The following is a 17300-nucleotide window of genomic DNA, read 5'->3' on the forward strand; positions in this document are numbered from 1 at the left end:
TATCTTTGAACAATTAATGATAAGAGTTATGCACATGTTCAAATAATGTCGACATCTAGAAGTTTCCTATCTTAGGAAACCCTAATTCCAAATTCACACACAACATAAAAAATTATGTGAATATAGGAAACTCAGTTTTGCTCTTAGGATCGGTTATACCATGACTCCCAAACTAAGTTAGGACATGTTATATCATGATTTCCAGTATAGGTTATGATGTTATGTCATGCTTCCCAAACTAGTTAGGACCGGTTATACCATATCACTGGATATAGGTTATGACCGGTTATACCTTGCTTCCCAAAACTAGTGAGGATCGATTATACCTTGTCACACAATATAGGCTATGATCAGTTCTACCTTGATTCTCAATATAAGTTAAGATAGGTTATACCTTGTCAATTGGCATTGGTTATCCAAATATTATTCAATGAAAAACCAGACCAACACACTTATGATTTACCTTTCGTTTATGAAACAAGTTCATACATCTACTTCCTTAGACCAATGTAATAATACATATTTTTCTAGGATGAAACCACACCTATATCCCACACATAATCAAATAACTACATACGTAGATCATGTTGATGTCGTATTTATGAAGTTCAAAAGATAAGCGTTATACTTCATAATTCAATATAATTCCTTGACACTTTGATCGTAATGCCATGACCAAGTCTAATCACTAGAATGTTATAAATGTAGCTTCACATGTTATGTTTTCTATAGAAAGATATGTTAGGAGTGTAAACAAGTCAAGTCAGTATTAATAACCTCCAGTGGAAGGATGATGTCTTCGTTGTAGTCGTTACTTCTTACATTCTTCAGGTCTTCAGAGTAATACTTGTAAGTCTCAACAATCCTAGACTTTCTAGCCTAACCTAAACGAAGTTGACTCTAGTAATTAGTCAAGCGACTCTAGATGAGTTTCGATACTAAAATATGATAACTGAACTTGACATACCAACGCTTGGTGGGTTCAACCGATCTATGCTCTAACAGTAAATGAATTCAAGAAGTCAAATCAAAGAGGTTAAGCAATCCTTATCAAGAGCCGACTTCATTGTTCTAGAGAAGTTGAGTCTGCAGGATACTGGATATTTGAGACATTTTTTTTCCTGTTTCGGGAAAATAAGATTAAGATAATCTAAGGAAAGACACATAGGCCTATATGTTTCATCCATATCGTCTCCAACCCCATTGCATATAAGGTTAACAGAATTAGGTTTGTAAATCACGTGAATTAGAAAGTCAGAACCCATGCCATTTAAGGGATATGGTATGATGTCATCTTCATGTAGTCTACATATGGTATTTTTCACGCATGTAGATGCATATATTCAGTGAAAATCCACATTTGTAACTGGGTTAAGACATCCTCCAAAGTACCATAAACCTCTATATTGTTTTTGATCTTGTCCCTGCACAATGCTTTACCTTATTTTAAAGCAAGATGACGATCATTTACGTGTCTAAACAAAAGACTTCTAGCCAAGCCTCGACCACTAACACCATTAAAGCATCTATCCAAACTTTTGAAAGGACAATCAAAAGGTGTATCAATATATGAAAATGATGTAGAACGATCCTAAGATGTTGAAGTTGATCCTAGGCATGATGATTAGAGTGAAACCCTAATTTATGTAACTGCCTTAATTGCTAGTAAGAATCAGGAAAGTAGGTGAAAAGGGCATCATTCAAAAGAGAATTTTAGGAGAGAACTTTTAGAAGTAATGAAGAGGGAAATCCTATCAAGAAATCCGGGTAGAAGAAGAAAAACAATCATATGTTCTATTAATATTATCATAATAGTAATCCTTTTTTATTATAATTACAATTATTATTTTTTTACAGAGAGTTTGTTGGTAGTCTAGCAACAAGCTTAGCACCAACACCTTTCTGAATAGTAATACCAATACGATGAAAAAGAGAACCTCCTAATTTGAATTAACATCTTGACTAGCAAGACGATTCTTTAACCTACTCAAAAATATACAAGTATCTTCTCCCAATTCACCAAATGTTGAAAAAGCCAAAACACCAAACTCATATCTGTGTGTCGGGCATTTGTCTAGGTATTTATTACATTTGCGAGTAACATAATTATGATTATATAATTTTTGTTCTTTCTAGTTTTTATTATTCCATAAATATATTTGCCTTTTATTTTTTTTAAACGTCATATTTTTTACTATTAAATGTTTAGTTTTAATTTCTTTTAATATTTTATTAGTTATTTTTTTTAATTATTTTATCATTAAGATAAAGAGTATTACAAGAAACTAGTTGGAAGCATAACAAGCTAAGCTCCAACAGCGTACTACTACATTAGTTAAACAGGTTCCCTTACTAGCCTACCAGTGAGCCTCATGAGAAACCAGCCAATGGAGCTGAAACGGATATGGGGCTGATTATGTCGCAAGGGGGCAAGTTGACTCTACCTTCCACGTTAACTTCTGCAATATTGCGTCATCGGGGACTCGAACCTGGAACCTCTTAAAGCGCATCAAACCTTTGAGGAACGGGGATGACCAGCTGAGCTAGCTACCCGTATTTTTTTTTCTTTAGAATTATTATTATTTTAATTTATTTTTGCTTTTAACCTTTTTACCTTCTTAATTATTATTATTATTATTATCAATTAATTTTACTAACGATTACTTAGTTTTTTATAACTTTTTCTTATAAATTATTCTATGTTATTTATTTATAGTTTTTATTTTTCTTGTAATTAGATTTAAAGTTAAAATCACATCTTTGTATTACCGACTATTTTCATACCAAACACTAAACATTGAACTACATATAGTTCTTATGCATGACATTACAAGTTTCCAACAACATGTAATTTCCAATGTCTCGCATTGCTAATACTAGCATGCCAAACCGACCTTTTGGCCGGTTCCTATACATAAGGTATATGTGATAGTTATAAATGCTCTATTTCAAACTTATTTCAACTCACACCTCTTCCATACTTCTCATAATTTCACATTCTTCCATACCTCTCAAAACTCTTTTAATGTTCGTAATATGAGTTCTAACATGGCTGAGTTCATTGAAAACCAGCATTCCGCGGATAATCAAAGATGTGTTAACCGAGCCAATGTGCAAGATCCAAGAAAAAACTGAGGTGCAAAATTTATTGTTGCCGAAGATGAATGCATTTGTCGGAATTGTGTTTATTTTGGTCAAGATTGTATCAATGGTGCACACCAACAAGCCATGTCATTATGGGACAACATATTTCAGAATTCAATAAGAAACAATGAACCTCTATGTGATGCGGGCGGGTTGAGTGCCCGAGTAAGTTTGTATATTGGTCGGGTGATGCGAGTGGGTTGAGTGCTTGAGTAACTCGGGTAATGCGAGCGGGTCTAATCCTAAGGAATTGTTAAGGGCTAATGGACAATGAAAGGTGTCAGATGGAGTGGCTCCATATGAACAGAAAAGACTTCCAATATAAATTGTAATGGAATCTTAAAAGTGTTGCCCAAATATAATCTAGTCTTGTTGTTTTAATTTATGAATTTTAAACTTTAGTATAAATGTAAGTTTCAGCTTTTCTTAATTGGTGTATTTAGTTACATGTAAGTCTAATTATATGTAAGTGTTAATTAAGTATCAATGAATTAAAAATCAAGGCTAATTTTCAACGATACTTCTTATTTTAATAAGTCAGATTTTCGAATTCATTAACAACTGCGCCTTTTTACATATTAGATGAACTTCAAATTAATTCATAATACTGCACCATTTTACAAGATATAAACTTGTACGATAAAAACTTAATAAAAGACTCGAGTAAAAATTTATGACAATCTCTGACCTCCTGGTTTTCTTTATTTTAATAAACTTTCATTCAATGCGCTCTTGAGGAGATTTTTCTTCGTTCTTTTGACTAGTCCTATGGTTAACTTTTAAATATACTTTGTTTTTGCCTTGAAATTTTTGTTGTATTTTAGTTGCAGGATTGACTTGGTTAATATCCAAAACTTGAAGACTTCTTTGCTTTTTATCTATTTCTTTATAACTATCACATATCTTGTTAAAAACAACTTGAAGTACTAATCCAGAAAGATCAATCTTGTTAAGAGCAACTTGAAGTACGACTCCAGAAATCAAGTAGGGCTGCCAAATCAAATTGGATTTAAAATTCAGCCATTTGATAAATTTTGAAATTTGTTATGAGTTTGAGAAAAGGAGAAAATTTTTGGGTAAAGATTAAGTTTAAAAATCATCTTTGGAGAAAGAACACTCAGAGATAAATAGTTTCCATCGAGCGAAACAGAAAATTACGAATGATAGAGTCTTTATCGTTGGCGTTATAATCAAGATCGCTCGATAACATCTTGACGGCCGAACCATTTCCCCTGGTGGCTCGACTAGTTTGCAATCCACCGCGTAGAGCAAATGGAAATTTATGCCAGTGTGTAGGGCACCTAGTATAGCAAATGGAACTTGGTGTTTGGATCAATCCGTATAAAACCCTAAAACCCGAACCGGGTCAAAAATAACACTACCAACACTACTGCACTAGCGAAAACAAAAAGGAGCAAAAGGGGAGCAAAAGATTTAGCTAGGGTTTTAGTTCCCTCCGTTTTCTTCTCCCTGTTTCCAGATTTTCTCTGAACAAAGAAGATTCAATAGTGATTCAAGATAATGGGCATCAGGAAGGAAAACCCCAGGTACAGTCCGACCACTATCTTCTTCTTCTTCTTCTCCTTTTTTTTTTTTCCTTTCTTTCAGAGTTTTGATCTTTTTTTGATTCGCTGGGGTTTTATATTCGAGATATTTGGGCAAATAATAATCTTCAACAAAATGATTGTTCGCAGGAATATGGGTTCTTCTTCACAAAATACTAAAGATATTTTGACATCATTTAGTCCTTCTTCGGATTTCTTTGCAATTAGTTCTGGAGATGGTCGGATTAAGGTAAATAAAAATCTCACAAAGGCGCTGATTGATTAAATCGCTCAGCCACTTACTGGGATTTCGATTCTGGATGTTGTGTATAAATGGGATTTTTTTTGTTTCAGGTTTGGGATACTATTAAAGGTCAAGTCCAGACACAATTCGCAGACATTGCGTCGACTGCTATGGAGACTAATGATGGTACATCGTTATACAAAGAATCAGGAAGTGGGCATCTTTCACTTGATTATACATGTATGAAATGGTTAGATTTGGAGAGAAAGGTTCGTCACTCTTGTTCGATTTCAAGCTTAATTAGTTGTGAAACTATCAGGTCCTGGTGTTTTAAAGTTTGCAGACTTTTTGAGAATGAAATTCGTTTGGTTATTTGTGTTTCAGAAGAAGAAAAAGAAGGTTGGGCAGTCGTTGTTAGTTGCGGGAACGGGTAGCGGTGACGTTATAGCTCTTGATGTATCTTCCGGGCAATTGAAATGGAGATCAAATGATTGCCATCCTGGGTGAGCTATGTTGTAGTTTCGTTAGGTAGGTTTTGAGTAGAAAAAGGTTTTTGTTAACACAAATTGAATGTTTTTTTTTTTTTTATTTTCAGGGGTGTCAATGCTGTTTCCTTTTCTTCAGAGAGTTCCTGCGTATATTCTGCAGGTGCTGATGGTATGGTTTGCAAAACTGATCCTGCCAGTGGTAACTTATTGGCGAAATTTGAAGCTTCTGCGAAAGCGATATCCTCTATGGTCATCTCACCTGGTATGTTCTTGGAATCGTGTCTTAAGTTTGCATCAGTCTTTATCTACGCTTTGCATTTCTGTGATATCTTCTTGTTTTTGTGGTTTATTTCCTGACTTCCTGCATGTGGAATCTCTGGCTGTTTCTTGAATTTTATGGCACTAATTGTCTTCTCTTCTTTTATATCAGATGGAAGGAAATTAGCAACTGCAGCTGCTCAGCTGAAGATCTTTAATTGTTCTAATAACAAAAAGATACAGAAATTTTCAGGCCACCCTGTGAGTGCAAACAAATTTTTTATGTTTGGTTTTTCATCTATTTCCTTTTCCTTCGTAAATCATATTAAAAGCGTATACTGTTTCAATAGGGTACTGTTCGTTGTATGATATTCAGTGAAGATGGGAAATACGTTCTTTCTTCTGCTGCTGGGGAAAGATATGTTGCCCTATGGGAGATAGATGGTAGCAAAAAGAAGCCTGCCAGCTGTGTTCTTTCCATGGATCATCCTGCCGTCTTCTTAGATTGTAAGTGCAAAGTGAGCGGGCAAACAGATGATGCAGGAATCTACGTCTTAGCCATCTCCGAAATGGGTCACTGTTACTTCTGGTATGGCAGACATGTTGAGGAATTACGAAATGCCAAGCCAACAAGAATCTCATTATCTGCTGAGGGTCACTTCTCAAAGAATAGCGCATTACCTGTGATATTTGCTGCAGAGTTACAAGGGATCGTGAAACCTGGTTCAACACAAGTATATCTAGTGTATGGTTCTATAGTAAAACCATCGTTTGAGAAAATGCTAGTTACATATGGTACAGACATTATGTTAAATAGTACCCAGGAGGGAGTTCTTCTGCCATTGGAACAATCGCACAAGAAAGGGCAAGTTTTACACACTAAAGGTATGGTCCTTGTTAATTGGATATATTTTCTTCTTATACACATTCCCTTTCCTAGAGTTTTTGATGGTTACCTGTAGCCTGTAGGGACTGTTGTTCAAACCTGTAAAAACTTCACGTTACTGCATTAAAGCTAAAACTTATAGAGAAGTCTCTTATCTCATCGAACAAAAAATGCTAACATATTTCCATAAATTGCTGATTGTGCTTTTTCCTTTATTTACAGTAACTGCGTTAGACCGTGCAAATGCTGAAGATGCCACACTTCATCCGAAGCTTCATAATTTCAAGGAAATGAAAAAAAGGCGTCGGCCTTCTAGTATTGATACCGACGAAGAGATGACTGATGGTATCATCAGCAAAACCAGCCAAACTAAACCTTTGGAAATAGATGGTAAGGTCAAGAATTCTTAAGGTGTTTTGTCGTTTGTAGTTTATGACCTTAGCAAATGATTTATCTTGCAGTTAGTGTAAATTTGTCCGCTCTCTGATTTGGGAGTTTTTACAGATGAACAAGAAAAAAATGAGGAGATTGTCGCATCAAGCATGGAGAATAAGCTTAGATCATTAAAAATTCTTAGTAATGAAAGTTGCCAGTCAGCTCTTAAAGACTTAATGAGTTCTACCATGTTCATTGATGGCAATTTTGAAGCTAAGATCCCTCCAAAGAAGGTTAGTTTCTTAATCAAAGTTTTTGTAATCACCACTTTTATTTTTGTGTGTGCTAATGAAGGCTTTGTTAAATTTTTATATATATTCCTCACCAGATAAAAGCAAATATCATGTCTTTACCGTCTCATGATGCATACAAGTTGCTGACATTCTTGGTGACCCTGTGGAAATCAAGGTGTGTTATTTATTTTCTACATCGAGTAACATTACTATTAGTATATCTGGTAATTGAGGAATCCTCTTCATTTGGCATAAAAATGTAGGACACCCATGGAGGTTTTAACTAAAATCTTTTGTCTTTAACAGGTCAGGCAGTACAAAATATGTTCTACCATGGATTTGTAGTATACTAGTAAATCACAGCTCCTATGTCGTATCCCAAGAATCCTCTTCGCAGTTGCTGGACTCCTTGCACAAGGTAAAATTGCTGCAAAGTCTTAACTTCACAGTTGTAGTCAGTCGTTTGTCATTGTAGGTTTGTGACTTTACCTATAATATATCGTACTACAGCACTGACTGTCTTGTTTCTTGTCTCAGATGACAGAATCAAAATGTTTAGCTGTTCAACCTTTGCTACAGTTGTCGGGTCGCATGCAACTTGCGATGGCAAAGGTCTGGCATATCTAGTTAATCTGAAGAAATTGTTTGTTTTTAATAAAATATTTTTGGTAACCAGGCTTATGTTGTTGTAGATTGACAAGATTGGGAAGGATACTACACACACATCAGCAAACCATGATCAGTCTGACGAAAGTGATGATGAGGATGAAGATGAAAGCATGCAGCTTGCGACGGCAAAGGTCTGGAATATCTAGTTTATCTGATGAAATTGTTTGTTTTTAATAAATTTAGTTGGTAACCAGGCTTATGCTTTTGCAGATTGACAAGACTGGGAAGGATACGACACACACATCAACAAACCATGATCAGTCTGATGAAAGTGATGATGAGGATGAAGACGAAGATGAAAGCATTGGATGTGTTTACAAGCAAGATGAATCTGAAAGTGGATCTGAAAGTGGTAGCGATAGTGATACTTAAGGGTGTTACTGAAGGAGATAATGGCAAGTTAAAATCCTGCTATGTTTTGTGTGATTGTCTCTTTCTTTTTGGATAATACTGTCCAGGAGCTTTTCTTCAGTTATTTTTGTCATCTGCTTTTGTTTTATTTACCATCGATTTATTATTACCAGGTACCTTATCTGAGTGAATTCAACGAGTTGCGTCGGTGGGGCCCAAGATGTACAATAGTTGCATCGCAGCTGGTGTTTCGCACTATATTATAGAAAATCAGCGACCAATTATGCGAGATTCATCAATCTGGTAACACCGGCTTAAACTTTTGTTCAGGTTTGGCCATGCTGTTCTTTGGGCCATTTTGTAAGCCATGCCAGTGTTCGTCTTATGTTTGTAATTTACTTTGCATAATTTTACTTTACCAAGGAAAAATTACTATAATGATGTTACTGTGAGATATTTAAGGTCATTTATTGTTTTAGGTTACATACTTACATGAGACCATTAATCCATACATATGAAAATTTTCACCCCTGGTGAGCTGCAAGGGATTGATCTAATGAAATAAGTTGCTAACCTGCTGATTGTTCTGCTGTTAGACATATTCTAGGATGACAGTAAATTGGGAAAAAGTACTCCAATATAGAACACTAGAACATAGTTCATGAATATATATATACTGCATTATTCTTTCATACGAGATGAACACCAGATGGTATCCATGTTGTCTTATTCGTTACATACAGGTCATTTCATAATTGCTACCTTTCGGTACTCTAGTCGTGTCTTTTTATATCTGGCTAATTAAGATTCTCTTTTAGCGGCAAAAGAAAGAGAATCCCTTTTTACACACTCATCCCTCCTTGCAATCTAGACGATTGTACATGCATTAGGATTTTCGTCGCTAAATATTGAAGTAATAGTACTCCCATTACTGTTGACACTGTCATAGTTTCGATACTCTCCATTATAGTGTTCGTCCATTCTATAATCTGTGGGTTGTGGAGGTGAACGGGCACTCTGGTAGTAGTACCTAGGGACGTATGGTGAAGGTGTATGGTTGTTGTAGCTATGAGTGGCATACATGGGTTGGTTTGTTCTGAGTTCATGAGGGTAACTTTGCCTGTGTCCATGATCAATCTGCTGATCATTCCGAAAGCTACTGTACCCATATCTGTTATCTTGTGGATGGTAGTTGTGTATAACATGAATTTGTTCCAAATCCTTAGGTTGGGGTGGGTTCTCTAGTGTCGGTGGTGGTGGTGTTGGCGTCTCAGGCATCTTGTTCTCTGGTGGTGTTGGCGTCTCAGGCATCTTGTTCTCTGGTGGAGTTGGGTTTTCAGGAGGTGGTGGGTCATTCGGAGACTCTGGTGGTGGTGAGTTTTCGGCTGGTGGAGGTTCTGTAGGAGAGGTTGTTGCATCAGGAGCTGCAGCAGCTTCAGGGGGAGGTGGTTCTGTAGGGGGTTGAGTAGACTCTGTAGGTTCGGTGTGGCTGCAAACGGTAGCAATTTTCTTGGTCTTCTTTATAGCTTTGACGATCTTATCAGGTTCAGCCCATCCTATTATTGTCACCTTTTGTTTAGGGAAATCAATATGCGTGTCATATATGCCTGTCCAAAATTTCAAAATAACTTTTGATTTAGGTCTAGTTAGGAAAAAACACAAAAAGAGAAAATAGACAGCAGAATTAGAAAATGGTGTATGACAAAGGTAATTACCATTAATGCCACTCAAAGCTTTCTTGATCTTCTGCACACATCCATTACAGTCCATTCGGACATATATTTCAGTAACTCGAGGTTTCTGTATGATAAGTAAGAAACCAACAGTTAGATATATTTGTATCAAAATTAGAATAAAATGAAATAGATAGATCTTATTGATTCGACATTTGTTATGTTTGTGATGATCTGTATCATATTACCTCTAATTCAGGAGCCATGATTAAGGCGAAGAGAAAAAGAGGGAACTTCTCTTCTGAATGAGATTTCAAGTTGCAGAATGAATAAGAATCAGAAATGTGTATTTATGTGTGTACTTGGGTAGGGAGAGGGAATATTTGAAAGGTGAAAAGTGTGGGTCAGTTTAGGAATCTACTTTTAGAAAAAGAGGAAGAGACAATAGGACAGCTAAGAATTAGGAACACCGCGTCATTAGGCGATTTTGATGACTACGCAACTCGGAAGGGGAAATATCTGATTGTACCTAGAGAATATGGAAAAAAACTGAAGATGTTTTGGCGCACACAGGTCACATGATAATATGAATTTCTAGGATTCGTTTCCCTTCGCATTTAGATTTCTGGTTCCTAAGAATCTTAGATCTCTTTGGTGCATCTAGCTTTAGTGGTGATTTGTTGTTGACAGCTTAAGTCTGTTGGATTTCCTAATCCTGGAGTCTGTAACTAATCCCTGCATTAGGCAAGGTCTAGTCTAGTTAATCAAAGGAATGACAATCTGCTGAAACATCTTGCTGTATTAGCTTTTTAGGATAATTAGGAATTTTCTTTTTTTAGCTATAGTGAGGCTGGGTTTTGTCTGGACAAGAATGTAGATGATGAGGTTGAGGCAGCAAAGATGCTTTAAAAGTATGGCTGGACTACATGAAAATAATTGAGGCAGAGAAAGCTAAGTAGCAGTATAGGGATGGGTCATGACTGAATATCTGAAAGCCGTCCAAAAAACCAAAGATAGGTACGTAAAGTAATTGCCAATGGTATGATTTCGTTTCTCAGTCAAAAAGGAAAAAGAGAAAACTAATATAGCTTTTGTCTCAGGATAATACCCACTTTGTGGACATTCTTTCACACACTATTGATTGTTTCCTTGTAAGACATGGAACACTAACTTGTAAGAAAGGAATCAAAAGAAAATTGTGGTTCTCAATAGAAAAGATTAGGTGATGGTGTTTTCCCCCCTTTTTAATCATGAATGGGAAGAGGCTAAATGCACAGCAAATGTGATGTTGATGCTACCGATGATGATAATATGACGACAGTTCTTGGGACTGCGATGTTGTTGGCCAGAAAACTCGTCTCCTTTCACTGCGGTGGACATACGTGTGCGCGCGTGCATGCTTGCATGAGATGAGATTATCGAGGTTAAGAGCAGCACGTTGTGCACGTGCTTGTCCGATGGAATAGTCGGATGTTGGTACCTAGAGTTGGTTCTGTAGTTTCACTCCACTACCATAAGAGGAACCCAACTCCCCTCTCTCACAAAAGAAGATAATATGTGAGAGGGGTAAGAAACTACAAACAGTGGACTGGATTCCGATTCCATCACATGTGCTTAAAATGGGCATAGCCCATTAGGTCATTGCTGGTCTGCAATTTGGTCTCTCATTTTGAACGATTTTTGGGCACCATGTTTTTTTTTGGGACCAGCCTCTTTTTTTTGGGGACCATTGTTTTATTTTGGTTAAGACATTAGAAGTAAATCTAGGTCACCCCTTATCTAGATATTTATTATAATACCTAAATTACCCTCCTGATTATTTTTGGGTAATGATTAGTTAGTGTGAATATCAGTTAGTGCAATGATTAACGAAATGATTAAGTTAAAGATAATTAGTGAGATTAAAAAATCACATGGGTTTATTTAAAAAGAAGTACAATTATTGAGAGAGTAAAGTTAGAGAAGATGAAGAAGAAAAACATGGAAAACAATTTTTTTTTTGAGTTCACTAAGCTAGAGTATTCAAGTGATGATTCAATTGATGATAGCTCATCTGAATCTTCATCTCCTTCCTCTCCTAGGTATTTGTTAATCTTCACAACGATCCGGATACGAGTTATTTCTTAGATGGTGATTGTATTCTTCCCCAAACTCAATCTCAAGATGAAAACGATGGATTTTACCAACCAAAACCGGAGGAAGAGTATTTGGGTACCCAGGTATGCTCCAAACTTAGATAATGTTGGTTGAATTTCTCCAAATTTTCAAACAAAATGTAAATTTTTGAAGTAGATTTGGGCTTGTTCGGTTACCTTATGTGAAGAACAGGTAACCGAACTCATCTGAAAGTGTAGTTCGGTTACTTTATCCAAACACGCAGGTTACCGAACTCGCTATTAATGGAGGTTTGTAGAAGTTCGGTTAACAGACATGTTACCGAACTTTGTTTATAGGATTTACAGAGTAATGTTCGGTTTGCACGCAATGTTGCCAAACTTTAGGGTCTAGAAGTTCGGTTGGTTCGCAACCAATAACTAACCGAACTTTACGTAAAATAAGATATGACTTAGTGTACAAAGTTCGGTTATGCTTCAAAAAAAAAAAGTTCGGTTGGTTCGCAAACTGCATATCAACCAAATATCTAAACGAACTATACATAATATAAGATTATACTAAGTGTAACAAGTTCGGTTTCGCAAACTTGAACCCAACAACATAACTAACAGAATTTAACAAACAAAAAAAATCAAAAGTTTCAAAGTGATATTCGGTTTCCTAGTTAAAAATGGAAGGTAACCGAACTTTATACTTGTTATTTGTTCGGTTACATGTCAACTTGCTTTACCAACCGAACCTGGAGTTTGGTTATCGCGATAAAGTTATCTTGTTACCGAACTTGTTTGTGATTGCAACTGATGTTGTTCCATTTCTTGTAGATTGAATGCCAACCTATACCAATGGATGATCAACCTTCTCCGGTTGGTATGTTGTTTGAAGATACATCCCATCACTATGTCAATGATTTGGTATTTGAAGAACCTATTGATGCGAAAAATTTGGCTAGAGAGCATGCCAAGAAAGCCATGTGCGTATTAGTTTTGAATGGAAAAGAAAGCAAAACTCGTTTTGAAATGGTTTGTGAGAGAAGTGGAGATCCGGATGTTAGTCACAAGAGGAAGGGTTATGTGTATAAAGGAAAGACGACGAGGAAGAACACAACGTGCTCCAAGAAAATTAAATGTCCGTTCAAGCTAGTATTTAGTAAGTGCAAAAAAAAGGAATGGATGGGTTCTATCTATGGATAAGGTGGAAGGTCATCATAACTACCCTCGTCCGGAGGATCTTGAAGGACATTCATTGGCCGAAAGGCTCACTCTTCAAGAAATGGAGAAAATAGCCAAATTTAGGAGAATGGGTATTTCACCACTTAATATGCTTCGCTTACTAAAGGATGATAACAAGGATAACACATCATCTTTGTCCACCATTTACAATGCAATTGAGACAATTAAAAGGAATGAACGAAAGGATAGAAGCAACAATTGTTTTTTTGTGCTCAAGAGAAAGGCTACGCGGTTCAAAAGAAGGTAGGTCCGGAAGAAGAAATAACGCATCTCTTCATTGCGCATCCGAAGAGTGTTCAATTGGCTCAATGCTTCCATCAAGTTCTTATAATGGATTGCACTTACAAGACTAACAAATACGAGATGCCATTGTTGAAAATTGTTGGTCATACCTCGACGAAGTCACATTTTACCTTTGCTTTTTGTTTTCTACAAGATGATCAAGAACCAAGTTACACTTGGGCGCTACAACAATTGAAGGCCATCTACCGAGACGATGATATCCCCGGGGTTATAGTGATGGACAATGAAGTAGCATTAATGAACGCAATTGAGAGAGTCTTCCCATTAGCACATACTATGCTTTGTACGTTCCATATATGGTGTAATGTGATGAAGAGGTGCAAGCCTCAAATTTGTCCACCAAAGAGGAAAGCATTTGAAGAGATTAGTAAGCTATCGGAAGATGAACAAGTGGATGCAAAAGAGGAATTCGATAAACAATACATTATAAATCACGCTAAATGGGTTGCTTTCTCCGGTGAATGGGAGTCATTGACTTGGTCTCTCACCGAAGAATGTAATCTAAATCTTGCCGCATTTATCGAACATTGGTCTTGCCCCGAATATCCCGAGGATATTGTAACGTATGTGGTTAAGCAATGGTTGGAACCGCACAAAGAGCGCTTTGTTTATGCATTTACCAACCATCATAAACACTTTGGGAATCAAGCGACAAGTTTGGTAGAATCGGCTCACCACCGGTTGAAGAAAAATCTTTTTGGATGTGTCGATAATTTTGTGATTGTGTTTAACGCAATGGAGAATTACTTCAACCGCGAGATTGATAGAATTAAAGAGAAGTTTCAAAAAAGACGCATCATGAAGTACAAAAAGATTGTACAAAAAGATGGTAACATCAAGAAATTGGAGGACCTTCGGTTGTTCAAGGGACTCTATTATAATGATTCACATGCTAGCATTAAGAGGTTAATGGTAGAGGTGAATTTGATTGACATATGGGGAACCAATCCGGACGAGGTGTGTGTTTGCAACATGATGAAGTCTCTGGGATTCCCTTGTCGCCATATGATAATTAAGTATGAACATGACATAATCCCTTTAAGCGATATAGATCCATATTGGCAACAATTAAGTTTTGTCCCTCCTCCAAAGGGCGATGTCAGAGAAGAGTTTGGTGACAGTGAAATGGGAAGAATCGTTATCGAGATGTACCGGAACATGAACAAACTCGAAACACAAATCTTTTGGGATGACATGCGGCCAATCGTTTATCCGCACACTTCGGAGAATGTGCAAGAACCGAAAAAAGGCAAGGGCAAAGGTAGGCCAAGCACCAAAGAAACAGAAAAACAAGTAAGAGAATATGCAAAGGTGTTGGGTAAGAAGAAAAGTGAAATGACCCCTTTTACTAGAGATCCTTCGGAGCATCAGCATACCGCGGCGAAATACCAAGAAGATTCTAAGAAACGGGCTAGGAATATTATGGAAAAGGGAAAAACAAGTGAACGGGATATGAAAAAAAAGGACCGATGTTACACTCTCCATCGGAACCTAGTGGTAGGTTCGGAAATCCACAATAAAATACTGCAAGTGCACAGTGTCTAACTAGTAGAACAATGGCAAGTACAGGTCGTTCCCACGAGGAGTGTGAAATACTCTACCAACTAATACCAAAAACTAAGTAATCGTAATATGATGTTTATGAGAGTTTTCAGAAATTCGGACAAAATGAAATAATAAATAACAAAGACGCAACAAAAAAAAGAAAGGGTTGTTAGGGTTTTCGATTTTCACCAATTCAATCATATAAAACTCTACTAATCTCTATTTATCACTCAAGACAAATTTCGAAATCAATCTCATGTCCCGGAAGATGTTATATTAAATTCAAAAATATAGTTTCTCCGCTGTAACTTCCTTCGCTTCGTATGTAGCGATCCTAAAGCATTACCTATCTATCCTTGCATACCTCGTCTAGGGATTTAACCGAAGCACGAAATATCAATTCAAAAGCATAAATACTCTAGAAAATCACATGAACGATAAAACACCAAGCTATATGAAGAGAAATCACTAATCAATGAATCATTATTAGAAATATCATCGTAGAGTTTATAACTAAATTGGCTTCTATCTAAACCTTAATATGGATTAGCTAGCCATGGCTTTTTCCAAAACCATAAACCAAAATTAGCTAAACCAAAATAATTGAAAAATGGGCAATGAAACTTCTCAAACCCTAGCTCCTGTTCACGGCTCTCCGCCGCACCTCCTTCCTGGTTTTGGCTTGTTGCCGCAACCTCCTCCATCCTCTGTCACCGACCTCCGGCTTCCTCCCCTCTTTGTTCTTCTCCATTGAAATATATAGGTGCTGCGAAGGAGTCTCATTAAGACCTGACCTAGCGAGTGCCGAGGCCCAGTCCAACCACGAGCCACCTTATATCCAAAACTGCTTTCCAACCCAGACCCAACACCAATCATTCCTTCTCGTAACTCCAAATTCTCTTCTGCGACCATCTAAGCTCAATCACCAGCACATTTCACCGGCTTCCTCTCGTAGCAGATCCAACTCAGCTAACATACAGACCTCAACTTCATGCATGAACACAAAGTCGCTGCAATGAATATCGACTTCACTTTCTTTTCAATCCTGCTTCGTCACCATCTCTCCAAACCCTGAACTTCGATCAAAGACAATTCCCTCACTGAGATCCCTTTAACCCGAGCTAACTCTCATCATCGTCCCTGACTCCACTGACACTGAGAAGCAATCGTTGAACCCAATCAGTCATCACATGCAACAAATCTCGACAGCAACACTTGTCGATCGACTGCATTCGGGCCAAGAATCACCCGTCTTCAAGGTTCAATATTTCCGCAAGTGTTTGCAATTCCAGGCATCTCGTCACCATTCCTTGCCATTTCCATCTTCAGCTCCTTCCAGACTTTGTAGCTTTTACATCTCGAACCAAAAGCAGCAGACTCGAGCCAATATCCAACTTCCATTAATCCACAGCACCATGTCTGGCTTCTGCCAATTCCAGCTGCTACGCATTCACTGTTCACTGAGTTCATTTGTTCCACTTGCTATATTAGTTGTATTCGAACCATTGCCGACTGGTATTACAGCACCAGAGTATTCCCTGACTACTTCAGCTCCTTCCGAGATCGACCACAACACCAATTTCACTGCACAGTATCGAGTGCTCAGCTAATCACTCCATCGTATCAGCACCATCCTATGGAACGAATCCAGCTAACACAAATCTCCCCCATCTTATTTGCTATGCCAGCTAACCAAACTCGAACAACAACCTACAGTTTCCGTGAATAGTCATTCAACAATCCATCATCACCGGAACTGCTCAACCATCTTGATGTTCTGATGTTGCTGGACAAAACCGGAAGAAAGAACGACTAAACATCATCACAAATCGCGATCATTTCAGGCCAAGCCCATTCGGTTTCCAGTTCGTTTCTCAACTGCAAACTCCTCCAAATCACCGGCAAGGCACGACACCAACAGCACACTTTGAACGTCGTTGCTTCCCTGGCTGCCTAGTTGCCATCTTCTTTCACGCAATTCTACGAGCAATTACAACGCAGTTTCAGTGCTTATTCGGCCTTTCCATTCCAACCACGTTCAGCTATACACTTCAACTTCCGTTGTAGGACACCAGAAACCCAATTTCAGTTTGATGCCGAAACCCCCACTGGTTGCAAACAAGTCACACTCATTCTCTATCCTTTGCATTTCCTTTTCTCATCATCGACTGCTTCATCTCGAA

General features: G+C 37.4%; 2 protein-coding genes across 2 annotated transcripts; one reads left to right on the plus strand and one right to left on the minus strand.

The window, feature by feature from the left end:
• The first annotated feature begins 4529 nt into the window (after window positions 1–4529).
• On the plus strand, window positions 4530–8783 carry LOC113355272 (WD repeat-containing protein 43-like). Its single transcript, XM_026598097.1, has 15 exons — window positions 4530–4691; window positions 4839–4938; window positions 5043–5201; window positions 5317–5435; window positions 5528–5682; window positions 5851–5939; window positions 6029–6563; window positions 6787–6954; window positions 7069–7232; window positions 7328–7407; window positions 7539–7650; window positions 7770–7844; window positions 7925–8032; window positions 8112–8296; window positions 8426–8783. Exons 1-14 carry the CDS (start codon window positions 4666–4668, stop codon window positions 8271–8273), a joined length of 2052 nt encoding a protein of 683 aa, XP_026453882.1. The 5' UTR covers window positions 4530–4665; the 3' UTR covers window positions 8274–8296; window positions 8426–8783.
• Window positions 8784–8894: 111 nt separating this feature from the next.
• On the minus strand, window positions 8895–10334 carry LOC113355273 (extensin-like). The gene is made up of 3 exons (XM_026598098.1): window positions 10174–10334; window positions 9968–10052; window positions 8895–9859 (listed from the first exon to the last, which is right to left on the minus strand). Exons 1-3 carry the CDS (start codon window positions 10189–10191, stop codon window positions 9120–9122), a joined length of 843 nt encoding a protein of 280 aa, XP_026453883.1. The 5' UTR covers window positions 10192–10334; the 3' UTR covers window positions 8895–9119.
• Between the last annotated feature and the right edge of the window lie 6966 nt (window positions 10335–17300).

The sequence above is a fragment of the Papaver somniferum genome, chromosome 3 (assembly GCF_003573695.1).
Source record: "Papaver somniferum cultivar HN1 chromosome 3, ASM357369v1, whole genome shotgun sequence".
NCBI classification, from domain to species: domain Eukaryota; kingdom Viridiplantae; phylum Streptophyta; class Magnoliopsida; order Ranunculales; family Papaveraceae; genus Papaver; species Papaver somniferum.